General features: G+C 36.1%; 2 protein-coding genes and 1 long non-coding RNA gene across 3 annotated transcripts; all 3 read left to right on the top strand.

Annotated features, from left to right (window-relative positions):
- Nucleotides 1-2,208: 2,208 nt before the first annotated feature.
- Nucleotides 2,209-3,153, top strand: LOC123573094 (olfactory receptor 2B6-like). The gene has a single exon (XM_045391795.2). The coding sequence runs from the start codon at nt 2,209-2,211 to the stop codon at nt 3,151-3,153; it is 945 nt and encodes a 314-aa protein (XP_045247730.2).
- An 8,728-nt stretch (nt 3,154-11,881) lies between these two features.
- LOC141410147 (uncharacterized) lies at nt 11,882-12,838 on the top strand. Its single transcript, XR_012434080.1, has 2 exons — nt 11,882-11,977; nt 12,069-12,838. It is a non-coding gene; the product is annotated as an uncharacterized lncRNA (long non-coding RNA).
- A 3,312-nt stretch (nt 12,839-16,150) lies between these two features.
- Nucleotides 16,151-17,116, top strand: OR14J1 (olfactory receptor family 14 subfamily J member 1). Its single transcript, XM_045390614.2, has one exon. The coding sequence runs from the start codon at nt 16,151-16,153 to the stop codon at nt 17,114-17,116; it is 966 nt and encodes a 321-aa protein (XP_045246549.2).
- The last annotated feature ends 9,853 nt before the right edge of the window (nt 17,117-26,969 follow it).

Here is a 26,969-nt window from a genome sequence, read left to right as displayed (position 1 = left end):
TCAGTGAATATGTCTGCATTGGTTCAAGTGCTTGTTATATGAGGCCTGAGTCCAAGGGTGCATTTTAATATAATGTGTCAGAATATGGAGAGCCACTGAAGAATTTTGAACTGAAATGTACATGGCCACATTTTAACAATGGAAAGGCTGTTCTCCAAACCAGCTAGGTTGTTTTGAAGATGAGAGAACAATTGTAAGTAAGAATAATAGTTTGAAACTTAGAGATCAGAGGACACTGAACTATTTTCTATATGTCTGCCTTAATGTTTTCAGATAGATACAGATTTAATGGATAGATTTGAGAGACAATGGTAAAGAAGAAATTAGTCCAGCTGACATCTTACGTGACATGTATGCAATTATAATTCAAAGAGAAGGATGACCTCTGCATACCAAAAGAATTGTTATTCTGTAAGCAAATGAAGAAATTAGAAGTGTTAATGAATGGATACTAAAATCAGTTTTGAATTTAGTGATTCTTACGTTTAGCTGTGAAACAAGTTTTTATCCCCATCATTTCTCACTGTCACTCACATGGTCATTCACATGGTCTAAGTCTATAACTCAGATGACACAATTTGAAAAATAGAGCTGGCCAACTAAGTACATGAACCCTACTAAGTCAGGATCACAAGAAGAATATGACGTAGGGCAAATGAGAGGATCAGAAAAGTAAATAGAGGACCTGAGCTGATTTCAGAGCAGTCACATTTTGTTTACTATCCTCTAATAAATATTTATTATTACAAATATAATTATGAACTGTGTATAAATGCACAAAAATAAAACAATTGTAATATATCTGGGGATTCATAATGAGGTAAGTATATAATAATCATTAATAGTCATTGAATTATTAGTATAAGACAAGAACTGAGCTATGTTTGCAATGTACACTCTATTCCTTAATTTGTACAGCAGTTCTGAGATGGGTATAATTATGCTCATTTGAAAGATGAGAAAATTGAAGCACATGAAGATTAAATGACATCTCCAAAGTCACACAGCTGATGAATGGAATGACTGGGATTTGGAGGAAATCCCAGTCTTTTATAAATGTCTTTTATAAAACAACTAGAGAAAAATATGACAAATTTACTAAAAGATAAGAGTCAAACAAAAACAAGAAATTTGGGATTGTAGGGAATGGAAAAATTTGCAATTGGAGTTATTCTTTAGAAATTATATGATAAAGGAATTGCATAATTTGGATGGGCAAAGAGCAGAATAGAGGCAATTTAAGTGGAAAAAATAGTATCAGTAATTAGAAAATATGTGAATAAAGAAGGGAGAGGGAAAATGATTAAGTTCATATGTGCTGAGAATGATCCTGAGGGACTAGAAATTCATATACATCCTCAAATTTCAAGGATTTAAATATTTAAAACTCTTTCTGGTGATTTCTTCCAGAGATTAAAGTTTCATCAGATTTATCCAGATACTTTTAAAGTTGCATTTTCACAGCAAACAAATTTCTAAGGACTGATTGTTTGTGTGTGTGTGTAATTTTGTTTGATTTTTCTGGCTGTTTTCTCCCTATTTTTAAATTTTCTGAGTAAGACTAGCATTAAAACTTGAAAGGGGTAAAACGAGTCCTGACACTCCATCCTTTTATCATGCAGACCTTATGAAGTGCTGCAGTTCTTACGGTGTTTTCTGACCATGATCTGTACAAAGCGGATGAACATGCCAAGATGCCTTTGCTCTCCCTGGCTGCAGATCCTCCTGTAGCCTTCATGCTGGCCTTCGTTTGACCTGTTTGTGGGAAGTTCTGCCTTTTCCTTCTGTTTTAATCTACACTCTGTCGCCACCATTAAATATCCATGAATGTAGAGTTGATGATGGTACTAATAAAACTGTTTAGAAGAGAAAATATGAAAACTCAAATGAAGTGAGTAGCTAACCAGAAGACATACATTAAAGAAGCAAAATTCCCAACTATGTTGCTGGTGTGGTATTTATTCTTTTCTTAGTAATCTTTCAATATTACATTGATGATGTTGTCTCCACAATTTATCATAATCAGGATATAGAGGCAAATGACATTTTACTGTCATGAAGATACAGATGCAGATTAGAGCAAAAATGAAAATTTAATCTCAGCGTCTCTGATCTCTAATTTTCAGTGGTTTCCTCTTACTGTTGATGTATATCCCTAACTGTGGGTATTTAAAGGTCTCACCTGGAATTTCACCTACCAGTGCTGACATGTGGATCAACAATCAAAGCTCGCTACATGATTTTATCCTATTGGGATTTTCTGACCGTCCCTGGCTAGAGACACCCTTCTTTGTAATCTTTCTGGTGGCCTACATCTTTTCCCTATTTGGAAACATCTCCATTATCCTAGTTTCCTGCCTGGATCCCCAGCTTGACAGTCCCATGTACTTTTTTGTCTCCAATCTATCCTTTCTGGACCTCTGCTATACCACCAGCACTGTCCCAGAGATGCTGGTCAACCTCCGGGGAGCAGAAAAGATCATTAGCTATGGGGGTTGTGTTGCCCAACTCTATATATTTTTGGCCCTGGGTTCTACTGAATCCATACTTCTAGCCATCATGGCCTTTGACCGTTACGCTGCCATTTGCAAGCCCCTTCGCTACCCAGTCATCATGAACCAGAGACGCTGTATCCACATGGCTGCTGGCACTTGGATCAGTGGTTTTGCTAACTCCGTTGTCCAGTCCACTCTCACAGTGGTGGCCCCAAGATGTGGACAGAGGGTGTTGGACCACTTCTTCTGTGAAGTTCCAGCCCTTTTGAAACTAGCCTGTATTGATACTGGTGTGAATGAAACTGAGCTCAATGTACTAGGCGCTTCGCTTCTCCTGGTGCCACTCACCCTCATCCTGGGCACTTATGTGTTCATTGCTCAGGCAGTAATGAGAATCCGCTCTGCTGAAAGTCGCTGGAAGGCTTTCAATACCTGTGCCTCACATTTGCTGGTGGTCTCCCTCTTCTACTTCACAGCCATCAGTATGTATGTACAGGCTCCCTCTAGCTATTCTCGTGACCGGGGAAAGGTCATGGCTCTCTTCTATGGCATTGTCACACCCACCCTCAACCCATTCATCTACACATTGAGAAACAAGGATGTGAAAGCTGCCCTGAGAAGATCACTGACTAAAGAGTTTTGGATTAAGACAAGATGATCTCTGAAAAGAAGTCCTAAGAATCAAGGATAGATATGTTTGACTTTCAAAAAGATGTCAGACATGGAATTGATGAAGGAATAGTATCAAGTGACACAAAGTTCACAAGTGGAACAAGACTAAGAAAAAAACAGTTAACTCTTGGTAAAATCTACGTAGCATTTTTTCACTTATGAGAATACCTGCTTTACAATATTGAATTCCATCAAGTCAGTCTTTTTTTTTCCCTTTTCCTAATGACCAGTTAGTCTAGTTAGAGTAGGGGAAAATGGTATAATATCCAGAGAAAAAGATATTTAGAAAGTTTAGGAAATATATTTAGCATAAATTGTTTATAAATGAATCCCAATTAAATTAGAAATGATCCCAACTCCTAGAAAAACATGTCAGTACTATCGTGAGTTAATTTTGATCAACATGTATTGCCACCATCTAGCCATCTTCTAACATTCAGTGTCCAATTATATCACCCTCAAATGCTTTTTTAAGGTCTCAGTGGCAAGTAGAATCAAGAGACAATTAGTTCAAAAACATTAAGATGAAATTATGGAACGTGAAATTAATGAACAAATTTAGAGGTGACGATTTTAAATATAATTTTTTTGCCATGAATTCTTTTAAAATTCTTTTTTGCCATAAATGTTTTGCCTTAGTCAGTCTTATGCTCTCGTGGTACACAACAACGAGGCCTAGGTCAATACACATAGAACTTACTCTGGGGGGAAAGATGAACAGTGAGATGCTTTGGACAGTGATCAGCAGGGGAAAAACCTGAGATGGAAAAAAATTCTAATTTAGGGACACAAACTCAGTGGGAATTTACATGTTTTGACAAGGAAACTTTCTTCATCACCTGACTGGGCAAGTTAGTCCTATTTCAGTGTGGGGGTTTGAGAATACCATGTGGAATTCAAAACTTTGGTTGATCTATTATCTTTATTTAGAAAAAAAAAAACTTTTATAGCCTATTGCTATAAACTGCCTCACAAACCTATGAGCCAAAGATACCACGACAAAATAGAGTGAGTTCACCAAAAAATCCACGTCATTAAAAGAACAGTGCAAAGCTCTATTTCCTGTACCGTGAGCATGTCCACTTTCTGTGGTTCCCAGTGTTAAGACAGATGAGAAGCTGGAACACAGAGAAAAGGTTTTTGGGAACACTTTCGAAGGCCCGTGGCTATATAAGAGAAAGTGAGTTCATTTCCTTAATTCTAGTATAATCTGGAATAGGATCCTAGACATTATGAATTTTTTGGATCACAGTATTTTTCCCAACCCATGACTCATTTTTACATGGAGTCTGCTATTGGCATGAAATAAAATACATCCTAATATGTATTATGAAAAAAATGCTTATTGTATTTATTTATTTATTCTATTAAAGGAGTATGTTTCTCAGAGGTTAAATGTTGTGGGGTTTTTGGGGTCACTTAATAAAAATGTTAACATATTCTTGTTTTTGTTTGTTTAACTTAGAAGTATAAATAGAACTCAAAATAATTGAACATTGAAACTACTATTCTGCATTGGAATAAATATGGATATATTATGTTGAGAAAATCGCATGTATTTTTAAATAGAAATACGGGTGCTTGGAGAAATGTTTTGCTGATGTGGGTGGCTGCTCAAGATATGTCCCCAAAGCTCTCGAAATACATTTTGATTCACTTTCATTATTACAGCTATGCCAGAGAAAAATTTTATCTTTAAATAATTTAAAATTTTTGACTTTATAAAGGTATAATGTTTCTGCATGTATGCTGCCTGAGATTTTGGAAGGCTATATATTTAAATATATCATTAAATAAATTATAGTACCTGTACTATCAGGCAAGCAAATCAAAACAAGGCAATGTTGAACATATTTAATAAGGAAATAGTTTAAGTATTCCTGAAAGTATTACCAAAACATTAAAGTTATTAAATATTAAAAGTTATCAAATATTACATCAATTATGCAAATATCTAGCAAGCCATTAAATAGAAACATGCCCTGTGCTGTAGGAACAGTAGGAAAACATATTCAATAAGGTAAAAATATTTATATCAGAACCAAGTCTACTATCATATTTATTCTAGGAGCAGTGGATAATTCCCAATACTTTTAGAAACAATAGAAATTTTCTGACTCTCATCACAGTTACATATTGTTGATTTGGATTAACTACCCAATACAACTTAAAAATAATATTAGTAAATTATTAAATAAAAACATTTGGTATATGTTATAAAACAACAAAAACAGCATCTTTTAAATGAGCTGTTGCTATGATTAAGTTTATCTTATGATGAAAATGTTTATTCCTTTATTTGGTAAATATTTTCTGATGGCAACTATGTACAAGTTGCTGAAATAAAATTAGATATTCACCTTTATATCAAGGAGTACAACTTTTGAACAAAACAGAAATAAAAGAGACAGAACTGAGCGACCAGACTAAGGCAGAATTTGTCATAAAAAGCGTCAGAAAAGATAATGCTAAACATAGAAAAATCTTTCACGACTTGCAGAATGATATGATTTGGCTCGGTGTCCCCATCCAAATCTCATCTCAATTGTAATCCCCATATGTTGAGGGAGGGAGGTGATTGGATCATGGGGGCGGTTTCTCCTATTCTGGTCTCGTGACAGTGAGTGAGTTTTCATGAGATCTGATGGTTTTATAAGCGTCTGGCATTTTCCCTGCTTGCACTTCTCTTTCCTGCCACCACGTGAAGAAGGTCATTGCTTCCTCTTGACCTTCCACCATGATTGTAAGTTTCTTGAGGCCTCCCCAGCCATGTGGAACTGTGAGTCAGTTAAACCTCTTTCCTTTATAAATTACCCAGTCTTGGGTATTTCCTTATAGCAGTATGAAAAAGGACTAATACACAGAGAGAGGGCCCTGCTTGAGTTTAGCTGAGCGCTGATCTGCATATGTGTGTGAGGAAGCTATCCAAGAATGAGGAAAGAACTACTTAATGGATTAAGGTAAATAATGCCCAATGCTTATGCAAAGGCTGGGAATTTTGTGGGTTCTCAAGCTATTTATGTGCCAGAATGAAAACCTAAGAATTCCTGAGGCATTGAGTTTAGCAATCAAAAGTGTCTTGCTTCAAGAGTTTCAATAATTAGCTCTAAACTAAACACTGTTCTGGTTGCACCTAACAAATCTTCGAAAGAAGTAACTAAAGTTTCAAACTGTATCCAAGTAATTTAGTAGCACTACTCCAGAAGAAATTCAAGGATATTTCTAGGATTACAAATATACCCGGTAAAAGAAAATTTTCCAATGAAAATTTACTGAGCATGAAAAAAAGCAGGAAAATATGATGTAAGGGAAAAAATCAACAAATCAAACCTGACTCAGAACTGACACATATGTTAGAATGATTCAAGTTATGGCATTAAAACAATTATACTGTTTACCATATGTTCAGAAATTTATAGATGTGGAAGATACTTTAAAAAATCCAACTTCTAGAGACGAAAACCACAACGTTTAAATATACGTAGTACCTAAAAGCACTGGATGTAATCCATAGTGCATTCAACATTGGGAAGCTCCGTGACTGCAGTTGGCATGCTGGAGTTCCTGGGCCTCGGGAGGAGGCTCTGCGCAGGCCTCCCAGGGCCAGTCCCCTGGGGTCCGCCAGGCGTTTGGGTTACCTCGGAGCCTGCCACTCCCTACAGCCAGGGCCTGCGTTCTACTCTATCCAGGGCGCCCCTGAAAGCCCCTACCTACTAGGCACAGCTGCAGCCGCCAAAGTCGGTGCAGCATATCCGGGTCTCCTGTGCGCTGGGGGCAGGCAGGAGCCCTGCCCATCCTGGGCGCGGCTGCAGCCACCGACGTCAGGGTTGTAGACTTGGGCCTCCGTGTGCTCTTGAGGGCTGGGAGCAGGCAGGAGCCCCACACCCCCGGGCACAGTTGCAGCTGTCCAAATCCGGACGGTAGACCTGGGCCTCTGTGTGCTCTTGAGAGCCCGGAAGGCCCCCTTTGCTACTGCAGGCTCGGAAGTGCCTGCTCCTACTGCCTGGTCTCTCTCCACTCTGTGCACCTGATCCAACCTAGGAGTAGGTGGAGCTGAGCCCAGGCACCGTCATAACCCTGCCAGGTATACGCATGATCGAGCCCTGCCACCTCAGCCCCCTCTGGATGTTGGGCCAGACAAGAGTGGATGAGGGGGAAGCGTTGGCCTGCAGGTGCCCCTTGGCACAAGCAGCCTGTGCACCATGGAAGGCGTCAGGAGGCAGACGGGCTCCTCGGTGGAAGGGAGCGGGTCCCTGTAAGGCTCCATCCTCAGGCCAGGAAGAGTCTGAAGGCTGGGGGTCAGGCTGCCACACCGGTGGACTGGAGTGGGGTCTTGTGGTGCCTTTTTCTGCCCACCCATGGCCACGGATGGACCAATCCACATGCACTTCCTCCCCTCTGAGGTCAATGAAAGTCCCAGGATCAGCAATAGCATGGTAGAGGACAACTGAGAGATGATGGGATGACCAGCTGCAGAGAGTAGTTATCCTCTCTGCTGAGAGTTGGGAAGTCAACGGGGACCTGCCTGCAGAGAGGAGCCACCTCTGCAAACACACCCAGAATGATGTTCGACCAAATACAGGCCTACCTCATTTTATTATGCTTCACTTTATTGCACCTGAAGGTTTGTGACAACCTTGCAATGAGCAAATCTATCAATACCATTTTTCCAATGCCATGTGCCCCCTTCATATCTCTATGTGACATTTTGGTAATTCTCGCAATATTTCAAATTTTTCATTATTATGTATCTGTTACGATGATGTGTGATCAGTGATCTTTGATGTTACTATTGTAATTGTTTTAGGGAACCACAAACTGCCCATATAAGTCAGTGACCTTAATTGATAAATGATGTACGTTTTGATTGCTCCACCCACTCATCTCTCCCTCTCTTCAGGCCTTTCTATTTTGTAAGACACAACAATATTGAAATGAGACCAATTGATAATCCTACAATGGCCTTTAAGTATTCAAGTGAAAGGAAGAGTCACATGTCTCTTATTTAAATCAAAAGCTACGAATGATTAAGCTTAGTGAAGAAGGCCTGTCAAAACCAAGACAGGCCAGAATCTCGGGCTTTTGCACCAGTTAGCCAAGTTGTGAATGCAAAGAAAAGTTATAGAAAAAAATGTAAATGCACTACTCCGGTAACCACATAAATAAGATAGCAAAACAGTCTTATTGCTGATATGGAGAAAATTTTTTGTGGTCTGGATAGAAGATTTTAAAAAGCTAAGGAAAAAAAGAAAAATAAATCCATGTCAGTAGAAGCCAGGAAATAATAAAGAAAATATTTAATAATAGAAATTAATAAAATAATAGATAAATTAATTTTTGTATTTTTTGTGGAGACAGGGTCTCACCATGTTGCCCAGGCTGGTCTTGAACTCATGAGCTGTAGTGATCTACCTGTCTTGGCCTCTCAAAGTGTTGGGATTGCAGGCATGAGCCACCTCGCCCTGCCTGAGGTAAACTTCTAGTGGAAAACACCTTTTATATAAGCCACATAAGCAGCTTCAGACTGTCCAATGTTATTATTACTAACATAAATTAATACGGGCTTTCTTTTATCCTGGAGGAGTTGTGGAAACACATCTTCATGGCTTGAATTAGGAGTCAGAATATTAAAGGTGTAGACACAGGAGTTGGAAATTGAAAGTGTAGATGGAAAAAAAAAAGAAAGAATTTTATGACAATATCGAAATTAGATTTTTTCACTGAATTCAAAAAGGTCTACACAGAACTTTTGTAAGGGATTCAAACCCTTGCTTTAAAAATAAATAAATAAATAAATAAATAAATATTTCTTAATACCAATGTGTTTACTGTTTCATCAGGAGCAGGTTTTGAAAATTATTGTTTATGTTGAGAAAACAACCATCTGAATATAACTAATAACCATTATTACTAGATTGAGTCTAGGAACATAGATACATTTAAATTTATTTTTAAAAGACAAACATTTTTAATATTGAAAATATAGGTCACCCTGAGCTTTCTAGTAATTGGAATGAATGACAATCGCTTTTGTTTGCTAACACATCCATTTATCTACAATTTTCTTAACGTATTTAATTCTGAAACGACTCATTCAGTTTCGGTCTACTGAAGAGAGTAAAGTGAAAATATTACTCATCAATTGATATATTACTTAGGGCTTTTTTTTTTAACTGTTTACTTTGATTGTCATTGGATGCTCTTAGCATGTATTAATTAGTTTTAACCAATCTTTAAAAAAAATAAAAAGCAAAGAAAAACACACATCTCTCAAACTTTAATGTGACTTTATATATGGAAAGTATTTTATTAAAGTTTATCCTATTTGAACTATCACACAATTTTCTCTAAATCATCCATTATTGCTGTATGTTGAAATTTTTGTACTATTTGTCTACTAACCACCATGTATAATATTGAATCCACCTACTATCTGTATCCAAAGCTTTTACGAAAATATTGATCAGATCACAATCAAAGTCTATGTTAAAATAGAAAATTCTTTCCTCAAAATGAAAAGAACCTCAGAGTATTTTTTTGATCATTCATTAATTGTCTTTCTTATTGTTCATAAACAACCTTATGAGAACGTGTGATCCTTATTGAGACACTGTATTGTCATATTGTGGTGCTTAATGTGGTACTATATTTGCCACTGGAGATCAAAATAAAGTTTATTGGTCTGCAACATTTACAATTCAGTTTCTTATATTTATATATATAATTCATATGTATATAATATACATAATATAAATTATATATATACACACATATGTATACAGGGAAACTTAGAGCTATTTTTAAATGTTTGCCAAGTAAAATATATAATATATTAAATTTTTCATACTAAAAGTTTTTAAAAAATTTCTTTCAATGCTAAGAAGGTAGATTTTATGTTGTGTCCTTATCACGATTTAAAAATGCCTTTTCCATAATCACACATATTTAAGAATGGAATTCATTCACTTTTGAGTAAAAATTATTCATATTCATCTAGGGGATTGTTAAAATGAGGACTGGATTATAAGTTTCAAGTTATTTTAGAAAAGACACCATGTTTGAAGAAAGTTTAGCTCTCTAAGTATTGGTTTTATTCTGAGATTATTTGATTCTACTATTATGTATGGGTTTATGTAAATAAACAATTACTAAGTATTCCTTTTTTTTTTTTTTAAATAAGGCCAGTGCAATCATGCATGATTTTATTGGTGACCAGTTAAACTGAAATTGTTAATTAATGAAAAAATAGTTTTTACTAGAAAAACCTGTGAACTTACATTACAGAAAACGTTATGTATAATATTCATTTTTTAACCTGAAATGCATCGACTACAAGAGTTAGCTAAGCCAAGATAGTAATTAACTCCTTTCCACTGAGGCAATTCCTTGAGGGAGAGGTCCATGAAATCCCCTGCTTTGAACTCATAGTATTTATCTGAAACACCAACTTCCCTGCACAGGATGTTTGTCCCTAGTGCCTGGACAGCACTGGCTTTATTTCAAATACCACTTAGTTAATAGGAAATTTAAATGTCCCTGGGCAGTTACATCCTGTTTGGTCCTATATAAAAGCATTTCAGTCCTTTCCCTACATGGAAATTTCACGGACTGAAATAACAGCTTGATTCTAGAACAAAGATGCTCAGTCTCAGGATCAACTGAGATTTGTTTCTACTAAGAAATCCACTCTGGTGAGTAAAACTTCTCCGAATTTTATGAAATTTATCCAGAATTTATGTAGCATCTGCTTAGTGCCAGTGACTATGCGAGTCATCAAAATTATAACTGTAAATAAGGTATACAATTTCTCATTCCTTAACTAAGAACAGTTAAATAAGCTGGAAAATCTATGCAAATAAGTGTAATAAAGTTAGTATAAATTATAAGGAATCTGAAATGAATGCAATCTGGGCTCCAAACAGTGTTCAATTCTTCTTGGGTCGACAGTTAAACTCAGGTGAATTTTAGATGGAAAGAGACAATGTAGCTGTGTTAAAAGATAGTTAAGTATTTGCCAAACAAATGAGGGGAGATTCCATTTTATTTTTTTATTTTTTATTTTTTTTGAGACGAGTCTCAGTCTGTTGCCCAGGCTGGAGTGCAATGGCACAATCTTGGCTCACTGCAACCTCTGCCTCCCGAGTTCAAACAATTCTCCTGCCTCAGCCTCCCGAGTAGCTGGGATTACAGGCGCCCACCACTGTGCCTGGCTAATTTTTGTATTTTTAGTAGAGACAGGGTTTCACCATGTTGGCCAGGCTAGTTTTGAACTCCTGACCTCAGGTGATCTGCCCACCTCAGCCTCCCAAAGTGCTGGGATTATAGGCGTGAGCAACAGTGCCCAGCCACAAGGGGAGATTCTAGTGAGAGGACTCTCAGACAGGAGGAATAGTGTGATTTAAGAAAACAAACACAGCATGGTGATACAACCTGATTGATGTATTAAGAGTGATTAAGTCAGTCAGCATTATTAAACATGGAGATTGGCATGGGGTTGGAGAAGTCACAGTGATAGATAATACGGGAATGGCATGGGGTTGGAGAAGTCACAGTGATAGATAATACGGGAATGGCAGTCAGGAAGCATCGTAAAGATACTGTTTGCCATCCTAAGCTTTTTGGGCATCCTTGCATAATCAATTAAGTCAATAAAGAGTTAAAAGCTAAATTAATGTTACAAGATGTGATTGGCATCACCATTTATCCTGACAACAGCACTGAAGTTGGATTAGAATTACATAAAGCTGAAGAATGAAATATTGCCAGAGATAATGAAGGTTTGAACTAATCTGTACGTGTGACAGCAAGAGGTAATAACTACAACAGGTAGTAAGCAAATAAAATTTTGGTGTTTGATTGAATATACAGATTAAAGCAAAGTTGTGCCATTCTTTGAAATAGGTAACAGTGACAGGGAGACGGCTGGAAGAAGAGGTGAGTCCTCATGGCAAAGACCCATTCAGGGGCAGTGATGTGCCAACCATGAAGTAGGAGATGAGGACCTGCAACCCGGAAGACCTATGGTAGTGCCCGAAACAGCCGACTATTATTTTCTATTCTGTAAGAAAATAGTTAATCTGTCTTCTTTAAAAGGCGCAATAGTATATTTGAGTAAACAGAAGTACAGAAAGAAAGTGTCAGGACAAATTTTTGGAAACCGTCAAATTTCAATAAATGTTAAAAGAAGACTCAGATAAAGAGACTAAGAAAAAATATTTAGAGCAGTGAAATTGATCTGTATGACATTCAAATGGTGAATTCATGTCATTATGAATTGCCTAAACCCACAGAATGTACAGCACCAAGAATGAACCCTAAATGTAAGGTATGGATTTTGGCTGGTAGTGTGTCAATGTAAATTGATCAGTTATAACAAATGTACAACTGCAATGGGAGATGCTGGTAATGGGGGAAGCTGTGACTATGTGGGGGTAGGGGCATATAATCTCTCTATCTTCCTTTCAATTTATTTTGTAAACTTAAAATTGCTCTAAAAATAAAGTACATTTTTTAAAAAATTAAAAAAAAGAAAAAATATTCAGAGAAGAAATAGAAAACCAGAACTAAGTGGCATAGAGCCAATGGAAAAGAGCTGTTTTAGAACAAAGAACTGTATGATAGTGTCATATATTTGAGAAAGTTTAAAATAAAAACAAAATAGAAAGAGTGCATTGAATTTTCCATTGTGACAGTTATTTGTGGATTTGCTGGAGCTGTTTGTGAGCACTTATGAGGCAAGCATGATAAACATGGTTCAAAATTGAACTAAATGTGCCCGGGCACAGAATGATACCTTATTCTGCTCATAAAGCATGGCTGTAAAGAGAAGAGACATTATAAGTAAGTCCTAAGTATGGAGTGAAGGCTTTTCTTTTTCTTTAAAGTGGAAAAGTCTTACAATTGTCTATATTCATCTGCCTCTCTCTCTCTCTCTCTCTCTCTCTCTCTCTCTATCTCTCTATCTCTCTATCTACATCTATCTATTATCTATCTATCTATCTATCTATCTCTCATCTATCTATCTCTAATTTATCATTTATCAACGGAGAATAGTGAAACAATCTGACTGGTTCATTAAAAGTAATCTCAGTAAATCAACATTATTAGAATTTTTAGACATGGGGTTTGTGTGAATTTTATACATACACATACACAGACACACACACATAAAATGTGTGCTCTTGAGAGAGAGAGAGAGAAAGAGAGAGAGAGAGAGAGAGAGAGACAGACAGAGAGAGAGCAAGCGCATACTGTGGCAAAGATGCCCTTTACAAGGCTGTGTATAGGGTTGGTCACTGCCTTGGAAAGGAAAAAAGAGCTCTTTCTCTGCTTTTGAAACCCTGGAATGGGTGGAATTAAATCATATTAGAGATAATTTCATTTGTATACAGGTAGGAAACTGAGATATTTAACATATAATTACCTATGTTTTCTCACTGAAGTTGTTGGCAATGTGACCTCCCAGGAAATAGAGGAAAATAGAGAAGAAGAGACTTAGGATGCGGACTCTCTAGAGCAGCTACTGGAATGAATTAGAGTTTACCTACATAACGTGCCTGCACATGTACCACTGAACCTAAAAGAGAACTACTTTCAAAAAAAAATTGAGTGTTTCAACAACATATGAGAGTTAAAAAACAGACAGTTTATAGATGTTTTGTAAGATAAAATTTGCATATAAGTGGTTAGTGAAGAGAGAAAATAAATGCTTGGGGGAAACAAATAACATTCAAAGAATCATTATACTCTCCACCAAAAAGTGTTTAGTTTTATTATAAAATAAAGTATTTAATGCAGGTATGACTTGGAAGGATTGAACACAGGTTTTATATGTTCTCACAGTACATCCTTAATCCTAAGTGTATCTCCACATGTATATGATTCCCTTCCTTCTTATTTGATAAGTGATGAATTAATCAATACAATTTGCAACTAATGAAATTAAAATGATGAAATTATCCATGTATTCATCAGATATAAAAATTATTCTCTATGTCTTCAAAGAAAATAAAAATAAAAATAGGTTGGTGGGAGTTGTTGAGAGGAGAATATGGTGTGTTCATTCAAGTTTTTTCTAATGATTTTTCTCCTCCTTCCCTCTATGGAGAAACCTTAATGGGGACGCTAAATGATAGAGGTTTTTCTTAAATTACACTAACAATGTGTATTAGAAGTGGTAAATAACATGATGCTCTTGATTTTCAAGCCAGAGACAATAAGTTTTAAAATATAAGTGAATTGTTTTAATCTATTTATTTTAAATTCCAAAACTACCATCTGATATTTGGAGCAAGTTAAGCCAGGCATTAAGATTGGCAGCAATGGGAATTAAGCCATATCTAATGGAGGACCAGGAAAACTGTAGGAGTAAGAAAGCTAGAGAAACTTTGAAGAAAGTAACCCCTGTTTTCCTCTGATTCTTACTGCCGTGAAGCAGGGGATGTGACCATAGGTGATGGATTAAGGGCCCTTCTATCCCTGAGACTGTGCCTTGTGGAAAAAAAAAATACTTCCTAAAAATTAGTTTCAATCAGTTCTCAAAATAAATTACAGCAAAATCAGAAAGATCTTGGTTTAAGTGATTTTTAACCGTTTCCTACAGCTTAGGGATTAATAAATGAAACATACTACAATATCAGATACAGTAACTTCAAAATCCGATGCAGTAACTCATGTAACTTGGCCATTAAGTTTTTATCTATATAGAATTGAAATCAATTATGTAGATATCCAGTTAAATAACTATTTACTTAGTACTTATATGTTAGATACCATTGGTCAAGGGTGAAGAAATGGATTGAAATGATGAAGGAATAGTCTTTGTGCAAAAGAAACTCAGTGAAAATGATACTGATTGACCTTTCAACAAATGCACAGATTTAAAAAGAAAAAAAAGAGGCAAAAATTAGTTGGCAGAGTGATTCTGATACACAAAATGATTCTATGATGATGATGATTCTACAATAATAGCACATTTAAAATAAAATAGGAAAAGTTACATCATTTAATCCTCCTAACAATTGTTACATCTGGTATAGATGTTTCTTTTGTTTGGTTGGTTATTTTAAGAAATGGGCTCCCACTATCTAATATATTTCAAGTCCTAGAGAGAAAAAAATACTGTTTCTTTTTTTTTCATTTGGGAAGACACAATGAGACATAGCACTAGAAAGATACATACTCCACTACCTAGCATTCTCCCTATCACAGAGATTTTAGAAAATCTCTTTATTTCTTCAAATGGATTTGATTGAAAATGTCCAACCCCAAGTTGTCATAAGAATTCTGAGAATTAAACGTTCTTTGACAGTGAACCTTTGTCACTTAGTTGCAAGATCTCCAAAGCTCAGGATTCAATGCCTGATATCAGTGGCATCTGCAGTTTACAATTTTGAGACATTCCATTTTTCAAAATTTCTATGGAAAGTTTATTACAATCAAATGTAATCTTTTTTAGATGTTAAGAGCTTTTCAGAGGAAAAAATATGACTGTTCTTTGAGCGAACCTCTCTTCTAGATTAGCTTCTGAGCTGTTTCTAGATGTGCCTCTGAGTTGAGGTGGTATCAATAACTTCATGTTAGCTGGTTAGCAAATGAAGCTGTATAGTGCATAACTATAATACTAAGGCATCACATAGAAGATGTAATGAGATTGGTATGCTAATATCATTTTCATTGACTTTGTTGAAGGTAAAGATTTTATCATTTCCATCAATTTCTCCCTCTTTTGACAACGCAAACTCTGCTCCAGAAAACGTTTATGACTTGTTGATCACATTTAGGGATTCTATTTCTGAATAATTGCTAAATTTTTTTAATTGAATATTAACTAATCACAATGGAGATAAATTCATCTCATTTCAGTACCTCCATGCTGAGGAACTGAGTTACTTGACATACAAATATATTAGATGTCATGCATTTTCTTCCTACTGTTCTTTGGCTTCCTAAACAGAGTCACACTTGGTATCTTCAGAGAGACTATGGTCAATTTGACTGCAATGAGTGGATTCCTCCTCATGGGGTTTTCTGATGAGCGTAAGCTTCAGATTTTACATGCATTGCTGTTTCTGGTGACATACCTGCTGGCCTTGACAGGCAACCTCCTCATTATCACCGTCATTACCTTGGACCATCGTCTCCATTCCCCCATGTATTACTTTTTAAAGCACCTCTCTCTTCTGGACCTCTGCTTCATCTCTGTCACAGTCCCCCAGTCCATTGCAAATTCACTCATGGGCAATGGTTACATTTCTCTTGTTCAGTGCATTCTTCAGGTTTTCTTCTTCATAGCTCTGGCCTCATCAGAAGTGGCCATTCTCACAGTGATGTCTTATGACCGGTACGCAGCGATCTGTCAACCACTTCACTATGAGACCACTATGGATCCCAGTGCCTGTAGGCATGCAGTGATAGCTGTGTGGATTGCTGGGGGCCTCTCTGGGCTCATGCATGCTGCCATTAACTTCTCCATACCTCTCTGTGGGAAGAGAGTCATTCACCAATTCTTCTGTGATGTTCCTCAGATGCTGAAACTAGCCTGTTCTTATGAATCCATTAACGAGATTGCACTGGCTGCATTCACGACGTCTACAGCATTTATCTGTTTGATATCCATTGTGCTCTCCTACATTCGCATCTTCTCTACCGTGCTGAGAATCCCATCAGCTGAGGGCCGGACCAAGGTCTTCTCCACCTGCCTACCACACCTATTTGTAGTCACCTTCTTTCTTTCAGCTGCAGGCTTTGAGTTTCTCAGACTGCCTTCTGATTCCTCATCGACTATGGACCTTGTATTCTCCATATTCTATACTGTGATACCTCCGACACTCAATCCAGTCATCTATAGCTTACGGAATGACGCCATGAAGGCAGCACTGAGGAAGATGTTGTCAAAGGAAGAGCTTCCTCAGAGAAAGATGTGTTTAAAAGCCATGTTTAAACTCTAAAGAACCATAGAAATGAAAGGCATTGTTATTATGTTTCAGATTGGAAGGGGGTGAATCTAATTTCTTCCCAGAACGCTCTTCCAAGCTGTCTATTGCATATATTCCTCTCAAATATAATTCTTCAAAATTTAAGATGTTGTGCTTCTAATAATATTGGCTTTCCTTCCTCCCTCCAATTCAAGTGCTATTTTAAGTCATCTTTGGGAAATTTTTCTGAAATGAAGGAGAAAGACAATTAGTTTGGAGTCTGGCCTGTATAATTTAAAATCCATTATTAACAAATAGGTTGGAGATAGTTGAAGCTAACTGGGGTAATATGATAGTGCATATATGGTCTTTCCAGCGGGCCTCCTAGTTTCCTATCCATATTAAGTATTCTTATTAAGTTCTTTTGCTATTATTACAGTGGTGATTTCAACAATTTATTCAGCCCCTAGCAAGTATCAAGTGTTTATACATATTTTTTTCTTTTGACTCAAGAAAACAACTCTTCTAGCTATGCCATATTGTCCCCATTTTGCCAATAGGAGCAATAAATTTAGGAAGGATTAATTAATTTTTTCTGAGATTTCTCAAACAAATAGTAGTTAAGCTGTGATTCAAATTAATATTTGTCTGACTCAAACAATAATGTCATTTATGTTCCTTACTCATGGCAAATGCATTATTACCCAAATGTGAGTGTGTATGTTTATGTGTGTGTGTGAGGTGTACAATCTATAAATATAAGCATATACAACTATAATCTATTAATAAAATTGTCATCACCCTTGTGTATCCCTATTACTGGAGATATTTATATTAATTCCTTTACTTTTCTGATCTGTACAAGAGTTTGACAAATTGGTTTTACAGAGTTAGCCTGGGGATGCTCCCTAGTTCCATGAAACAGAATATAGATAAACTGCAAATGAAAAGATCCAACTTATGAATGTGTGAGATAAGGGGGCATAAATCTTGTAAATCTGAATATCTGATTCAATTTTGTGTAATGCTGCAGATTTCGTCAAGAAAGACTCATAATTTCCAAGAGTACAAAACTGGACTAGTCCCCTCAGTTTTGAAGTAAATCAAAGTACATGTTTTAATGACAAAGGGAATGAGCAATTGCTCAGTAATGGGGAATGTTTTTATAGGACTTTTTTGAATTAATGGTTATGATATCTACACATGCATACACCTTAGTGAGTTTTTTTTCTTTAATCTTCTACATGAGATTTTGTTTTCCTTTTTTAAATATACTTTAAGTTCTTGGGTACATGTGCAAAACTTGCAGGTTTGTTACATAGGCATACATGTGCCATGGTGGTTTGCTGCACCCATCAACCTGCCATCTACATTAGGTATTTATCCTAATGCTATCCCTCCCCTACCCCCTTACCCCCCAACAGGCCCTGGTGTGTGATGTTCCTCTACCTGTGTCCATGAGTTCTCATTGTTGAACTCCCACTTATGAGTGAGAACATGCACTGTTTCGTTTTCTGTTCTTGTGTTAGTTTGCTGAGAATGATAGTTTCCAGCTTCATCCATGTGCCTGCAAAGGACATGAACTCATCCTTTTATGACTGCATAGTATTCCATGGGTGTATATGTGCCACATTTTCTTTATCCAGTCTATCATTGATGTGCATTTGGGTTGGTTTCAAGTCTTTGCTATTGTGAACAGAGCCACAATAAACATACATGTGCATGTGTCTTTATAGTAGAATGATTTATAATCCTTTGGGTATATACCCTGTAATGGGATTGCTGGGTCAAATGGTATTTCTGGTTCTAGATCCTTGAGGAATCGCCACTCTGTCTTCCACAATGGTTGAATTAATTTACACTCCTACCAACAGTGTAAAAGTGTTTTTATTTCTCCACATCATCTCTAACATCTGTTGTTTCCTGCCTTTTTAATGACAGCCATTCTAACTGGCATGAGATGGTATCTCATTATGGTTTTGATTTGCATTTCTCTGATGACCAATGATGATGAGCTTTTTTTCATATGTTTGTTGGCCGCATAAATGTCTTCTTTTAGAAAGTGTCTGTCGGGCCAGGGCCGTGGCTCATGCCTGTAATCCCAGCACTTTGGAGGGGCACGGCAGGCAGATCACGAGGTGAGGAGATTGAGACCATCCTGGCTAACATGGTGAAACTCCATCTCAACTAAAAATACAAAAAATTAGCTGGGCATGTTGCCATGCACCTGTAATCTCAGCTACTCAGGAGGCTGAGGAAGGAGAATCACTTGAACCCGGAGAATCCCAAGTGTCTGTTCATATCCTTCACCCACATTTTGATGGTTTTTTTTTTTTTTCTTGTAAATTTGATTAAGTTCTTTGTAGATTCTGGGTATTAGCCCTTTGTCAAATGGATAGATTACAAAAATTTTCTCCCATTCTGTAGGCTGCCTATTCACTCGATCATAGTTTCTTTTGCTGTGCAGAAGCTCTTTAGTTTCATTAGATCCTATTTGTCAATTTTGGCTTTTGTTGCCATTGCTTTTGATGCTTTAGTCATGAAGTCTCTGCCCATGCCTATGTCCTGAATGGTATTGCCTAGGTTTTCTTGTAGGGTTTTTATGGTTTTAGGTCTTATGTTTAAGTCTTTAATCCATCTTGAGTTAATTTTTGTATAAGGTGTAAGGAAGGAGTCCAGTTTCAGTTTTCTGCATATAGCTAGCCAGTTTTCTCAACAGCATTTATTAAATAGGGAATTCTTTCCCCATTGCTTGTTTTTATCAAGTTTATCAAAGATCAGATAGTTGTAGATATGTGGCATTATTTCTGAAGCCTCTGTTCTGTTATATTGGTCTATATATCTGTTTTGGTACCAGTACCATGCTGTTCTGGTTACTATAGCATTGTAGTATAGTTTGAAGTCAGATAGCATGATGCCTCCAGCTTTGTTCTTTTTGCTTCGGATTGTCTTGGCTATGTGGGCTCTTTCTTGGTTCCATATGAAATTTAAAGTAGTTTTTTCCTATTCTGTGAAGAAAGTCAATGGTAGCTTGATGGGGATAGCATTGAATCTATAAATTACTTTGGGCAGTATGGCCATTTTCACAATATTGATTCTTCCTGCCCATGAGGATGGAATGTTTTTCCATTTGTTTGTGTCCTCTGTCCTTGAGCAGTGGTTTGTAGTTCTCCTTGAAGAAGTCCTTCACATGCCTTGTAAGTTGTATTCCTGGGTATTTTATTCTCTTTGCAGCAATTGTGAATGGGAGTTCACTCATGATTTGGCTCTCTTTTTTATTATTATTATTATTGGTGTATAGGAATGCCTGTGGTTTTTGCATGTTGATTTTGTATCCTGAGACTTTGCTGAAATTGCTTATAAGCTTAAGGAGATTTGGGGCTGAGATTATGGGGTTTTCTAAATATAGAATCATGTCACCTGCAAACAGAGACAATTTGACTTCCTTCTTTATATTTGAATACCTTTTATTTTTTTTGTCTTTCCTGATTGCCCTGTCCAGAACTTCCAACACTATGTTGAATAGGAGTGTTGAGAGACGGCATCCTTGTCTTGTGACAGTTTTCACAGGGAATGATTCCAGCTTTTGCCCATTCAGTATGATATTGGCTGTGGGTTTGTCATAGATAGCTCTTATTATTTTGAGATACATTCCATCAATCCCTAGTTTATTGAGAGTTTTTAGCATGAAGCGGTGTTGAATTTTATTGAAACCCTTTCCTGCATCTATTGAGATAATGATGTGGTTTTTGTCATTGGTTCTGTTTATGTGATGGATTGCATTTATTGATTTGCATATGTTGAATCAACCTTGCATCCCAGGGATGAAGCTGACTTGATCATGGTAGATAAGCTTTTTGATGCACTGCTGGATTTGGTTTGCTAGTATTTCATTGAGGATTTTCACATCAATGTTCATTAGGGATATTGGCCTGAAATTTTCCTTTTTTATTGTGTTTCGGCAAGGTTTTGGTATCAGGTTGATGCTGTCCTCATAAAATGAGTTATGGAGGATTTCCTCTTTTTCTGTTGTTTGGAATAGTTTCAGAAGGAATGATACCAGCTCCTTTTTATACTTCTGGTAGAATTCGGCTGTGAATCCATCTGGTTCTGGGCTTTTCTTGGTTGGTAGGCTATTAATTACTGCCTTAATTTCAGAACTTGTTATTGGTCTTTCAGGGATTAGATTTCTTCCTGGTTTAGTCTTGGGAGGGTTTATGTGTCCAGGCATTTATCCATTTTTTCTAGATTTTCTAGTTTATTTGCATAGAGATGTTTATAGTATTCCTTGATGGTAGTTTATATTTCTGTGGGATCAGCAGTGATATTCCATTTATCATTTTTTATAGTGTCTATTTGATTTTTCTTTCTTCTCTTCTTTATTAGTCTGGCTAGTGGTCTACTTTGTTAAATTTTTTCAAAAAAACCGAGCTGCTGAATTCATTGTTTTTTTTATTTTTATTTTTTGTTTATCTCCTTCATTTCTGCTCTGATCTTAGTTATTTCTTGTCTTCTGCTAGCTTTTGAATTTTTTTTCTCTTGCTTCTGTAGTTCTTTTAATTGTAACGTTAGGGTGTTGAGTTTAGATCTTTCCTGCTTTCTCTTGTGGGCATTTAGTGCTATAAATTTCCCTTTAAACACTGCCTTAGCAGTACTACTGCAGCTAGCTCAGTCACTGCCCAAACAGCTGCCCAGTTTTGTGCTTGAAACCCAGGGCCCCGGTAGCATAGGCACCCAAGGGAATGTCCTGTTCCTGGTTTGTGAAATCTGTGGGAAAAGCGTAGTATCTAGCAGGAGTGCACTGTTCCTCACAGCTCAGTCCCTCATGGCTTCCCTTGACTAGGAAAGGGAGTTGGTCCCACCCGTTGGGCTTCCTGGGTGAGGCGATACCCCACCCTGCTTTGGCTAGCCCTCCGTGGGCTGTACCCACTGTCTAACCAGTCCCAGTGAGATTAGCCGGGTGCCTCAGTTGGAAATGCAGAAATCATCCACCTTCTGCATTGATCTCAGTGGGAGTTGCGGCCCGAAGCTGTTTCTATTCGGCCATCTTCCCAGCCACCCACACTGACTTCTAAAGTAGTTGTTCCATATTATATTCCCTAGATAGTCCAGGGAATATAATATTCTAAGCAGTGTATGAGAGTTCCAGTTGTTCCACATTTGCACCAACAGTTGATATTGTCAGGTGTTTTAAAAACTTTTAGCTTTTTAAACACATTCATGGTGATATATATCGAAGAGTTTATTTTGCATTGCCCTGTTCAACAAGGTTGAACATCTTTTCATGGACTTATTAGTTATTTGTGTGTTCATTTGTGAAGTGTTTGCTCAAACACTTGGCCCATTTTTAAAACGAGTTGTTAATCTTTCTATTAAGAAGACATTTACATATGTGTGTATATATGCATATATACTGGATAAAAATCTTTTGTCAGATACGTGTATTACAAATGTTTTTTCTAATCTCCTAGGGTTGTCTTTTTTTTTTTTTTTTTTCCATCAGGTTCTTTTGGAGAGTAAAACTTTAAACATTTTGATGTAGTTCAATCTATCAACTTTTTGTTTCATAATTCATGTTTGGTGTCCTATCTTCCAAAAATACCTTCTTTAAAATTATAAAGATTTTTTTTCTTTTGAGACGGGGCCTCACTCTGTCACCCAGGCTGGAGTGCAGTGGTGCAATCTTGACTCACTGCAACCTCCACCTCCTGGTTCAAGCAATTCTCGTGCCTCAGCCTCTCAAGTAGCTGATATTACAGGTGTGTGCCACTATGCTGGCTCATTTTCTTTTCTTTTCTTTTCTTTCTTTTTTTTTTTTTTTTTGTATTTTTAATACAGATGAGATTTCACTGTGTTGGTCAGGCTGGTTTTGAACTCCTCACCGCAAATGATCCACCCGCCTTGGCCTCCTAATTTGCTGGGATCAAAGGTGTGAGCCACCATGCCCGGCCTAAAATTATAAAGATATTTTTCTAAGTGACCATTTAGAAAATGAATAGTTTTAGCTTCTATACTTAATTCAGTCCGTGATCCCTATTGAGTTAATTTTTTTATTTTTTTTATTTTTTTATTATTTTTTTTAAATTTATTTATTATTATTATACTTTAAGTTCTAGGGTACATGTGCATAACGTGCAGGTTTGTTACTTCTGAATGTAATATAAAGTGAGTATTAATGCTCATTCTTTTTCTATACAGATATATAGCTTTTAGTGTGATTTATTGAAAAGACATTATGTTCCCCCATTGATTTACCTCAGAACCTTGTCAATATATGGGCTTACTATTCTTTTTCATTGATCTATGTGTTTATTTTTAACTAATACCATACTGTATCAATTACAGCAACTTTATAACAATTCTTGAAGTCAGATAGGTTAAGGCCTCTAATCTTTTGATTTTCTAGGCTTCGATTTTCCAAGTCATTTGCATTTCCATATACACTTTAGAATTAACTTGTTAATTCCTACTAAAAAGAAGCATGCTGGCATTTTTATTAGGATTGCATCAAATCTATAGATCATTTCTGAGAAAATAGAAATCTTAATATTGAGTCATTTAATTCATAAACATGACATAGCTTCCCATTTTTTAGGTCTTTAATTTCTTTCAGTCATGTTACATAGCTTTATGAGGCAGTCTTGCTCCTTTATTGAATTTATTACTAATTATTCACATTTTATGTTTTGAATACTAAAATTACACATCATGCTCCTCAAATTATTTTAAATGTTGTAGAAATAACATTAAAATAAGAATTTCCTCTTTAATAGTGATTCCTAGAGGTTTTCACTATTTTAATTTTGATATATATATATAGACAAAATTGTATATATTATTTGTTTTTTCCTTTTATTATGTGGTTGGATCTCAAGTGCAGAAGGTTGAATTCATTACATTTATCAGTTCATGGCACCCTATCCTCATTGATATGTGCACAATCTCTCTCATCTTACATTAATTAATTTATAACATTTCTTTCCTATCTGTTTCTACTACCATTCCCCCTAAAGAAAACAATTATTATAAGTTTCATGTGTAACTTTTTATGGGCTCTTAATTTCTATTAGTATTGTTGTTTTAGGATATTTTATTCTATAAAATAGTATTACATTATAATCTTTTCAGTTTCTTACTTTTTTTCACTCAGCACACTACTTTAAAGAGCTATCATGTTACAATGTCTGTATCTAGCCCACTTTTTCTAAAAATTGCATGTTTTTTGATGGTGTACATCCTCAACCTTTGCAGATCTACTCTCCCACTGATGGACATCTCGGTTGCTTCTAATTCCCCATTACCATGAATTATGCCAAACAAGTGTTGTTATGGACCTGTGTAAGGATTTAGTTAGGATATGTACCTGGAAGCAAAATTGCTCAGGTCCAATATATGAGAGGCTTAATTTGAATTTTTATACCCAGAATGTGCTCCAGAATGCTTCCATGAGGCTACACTCCTACCAGCGGGGCAGACATGTTCCTGTCATTTCCTCAGCTCTCCCAAATCTTGGCACTACCCTGCTTTCTAATACTTACTACTCAAATAGAATACAACGTTACCTCACTTTTAAACTTTGGAGAAATTTTAAACCTATAAAAAATTTGTAAAAATAATACAGAGGTTTCTCTTTTATCCGTCACCTTTTTCCCCAATGTTACTATCTTGCAAAACTGTAACACTTCTCTCTTTATAAAATAGCCTAAATAGCTTGAGGTTTTTTGTTTTTGTTTTTGTTTTTGTTTTCACTTTTAGCTTTTTGGAAAACTTTTTGCTCATATCTCTAGATCTACTTTCTTATGCCTATGCTAGTGTATAATAAAACTATAATAATAACAGTGACACTTAATAAGTACTACTTATGCCAAGGATTATTCTAGATTTCAAAGGCATTATTGTGTTCAACACTCACAATAAATCCTGTGAGGCAAATAATATTGATATTCCTATTTTAAAGATAAGGAAATTAAGGCACAGGTCACTAATCAACTTATCTACAGTCACTAGCAAATTACTAGCTAATCCTGGGACTCAAACTCAAGGCAGTTTGGCCCCAAAGTTTTCATTCTTTACCACTATGGTATTTTAAGGAAAAATTTGATATTATTTTATGAATATAGTTTTGCTTCTTTTTTTTTCAGTTGTAAAACACCTAACGCATCTGATATATCAAAATATCAGTCAACCATTATGCAGAAAAGGGTTAACTTTTCACATCTGTATTGCAGAACCCTGTATACTCCTAAGAAAGGCCTATATTCAGGACTGGCTCTTGGCAGGCTCCTGGGAGAGGAGCTCTAAGTTCTTGGAATATCCTGCCTAATAAAATATTTGTGTTTTTTAAAATAATTTGTTTTCTTGGGTCACAGAATATAAATTTGATCAGATAGATTATGCTAACAGGGTGATTTATGGTGCCTATTTTGCTCTGGTGGGCTGGGTCTGAGTAGCTGAGGTCAGTCACACAGGTGCCATATGCGTACCTGACTGATCCCCCATAAAAACCCTCTACATCAAACTTGAGTGAACTTCCTGGTGGACATTATTCTGCATGTGTTATCATACCATTGATGGCACATTAAGCACATCGATGTAACTCACTGGAAGAGAACACCTAGAAGCTTATTCCTGGCTTCTCCTAGACTCCCTGCACCTCATGCACTTTTTCCCTTTGTTCATTTTTAATATAACTTTTCAATACTAACTTGGACACAAATATGTACATACACACATTATGCCATGTCTTATATCTTTCTTGAGTTGACATTCTATGAGATATATTATCACATCAACACATGAGTTAAAATTGTCCTATGATCCATATCTTTCAAAGCTGTCCATGGTGTTGAATTATAGCAGCTTTCTATTTTGATTTATAAATGGACAGGAATATATTAGTAAAACACTACCAGAGTGGTGCAGTGAATATGCATGTATTCTTATGTGTTTACAGAGAGAGATAGGAAAAGAGAAGGAAAGGAATGGGATGGAAAGAAAAGAAAGAAAAGGAAAGAAATAAATAAATGAAAGAAAAGAAAATGAAAGACTAAGAAAGGAAAGGGAAGGAATTCCAGCCTTTCCATAAAGAAGCATGACACGACTTGAGACCAAAAGTCATAGCATTATAAACAGAATCCCTACTTTTGTAAATCTTTCTGTTTGATTTTTACCCTCAGAAGGAAGATTACAAAAAACAGTGCAACTGAAATTCATATTTCATAATAATGGTTGAAACAATAACCATTAATAGTTCGTAAGATTTGAGTCCAATAACTTTTAAAGGCATAATTCTTTATGAGCATATTTTATTTCCCTTTATGGACAGCTCTAGGCTCCTTTTCCTACTTCCCTGTTTCTAAAAGATATCTACTATAAATTTCTGAAAAAATTATATTTTTCCCTTTGACATCTAAAACTTTCCAATATGATGTGAAATTATTCTTCAAAGTAGTTTTAGCCATTTACACTCTTACCAACCTTGTATACGAGCTCTCAGAGCTTTACATACTTACCCAACGAGGTACTACTACTCTAAGGATACTGACAGATAGAGCACACTCTACTTTTAATTTGCTTTTTCTACCTTATTAGACATTTTTGTTTATGTGTTTACTAGGCATTTGGATTTCTTTGCAGACTTTTGCTCATTTTCATTTTGGTCATTTTCTTTTTCTTATTTTTAAGGGAATTATGTGTCTCTTTAGAATACTAAACTGTGCTACTTAATAGAAGTGGCAGATATCTCTTTCCCTTCTGTAGCCTGAATTTTCATTCATTCTGTGGTTTCCTTTGATGTCAAGATGCTCTATTTTATATTGTGGAATTATTAAAATAAGTCTTCTCTTTATGCTAAAGTCTTTTTTAGTTCTTCTGTTAAGAAATGTTT

Source organism: Macaca fascicularis, chromosome 4, assembly GCF_037993035.2.
Source record: "Macaca fascicularis isolate 582-1 chromosome 4, T2T-MFA8v1.1".
Taxonomy (NCBI): Eukaryota; Metazoa; Chordata; class Mammalia; order Primates; family Cercopithecidae; genus Macaca; species Macaca fascicularis.
This window is presented reverse-complemented; position numbering and strand designations above follow the sequence as displayed.

What these genes read in the sequence shown, in the direction of transcription:
- LOC123573094 (XM_045391795.2), top strand. Translation starts at nt 2,209, where the DNA reads ATGTGGATCAACAATCAAAGCTCGCTACATGATTTTATCCTATTGGGA.
- OR14J1 (XM_045390614.2), top strand. Translation starts at nt 16,151, where the DNA reads ATGGTCAATTTGACTGCAATGAGTGGATTCCTCCTCATGGGGTTTTCT.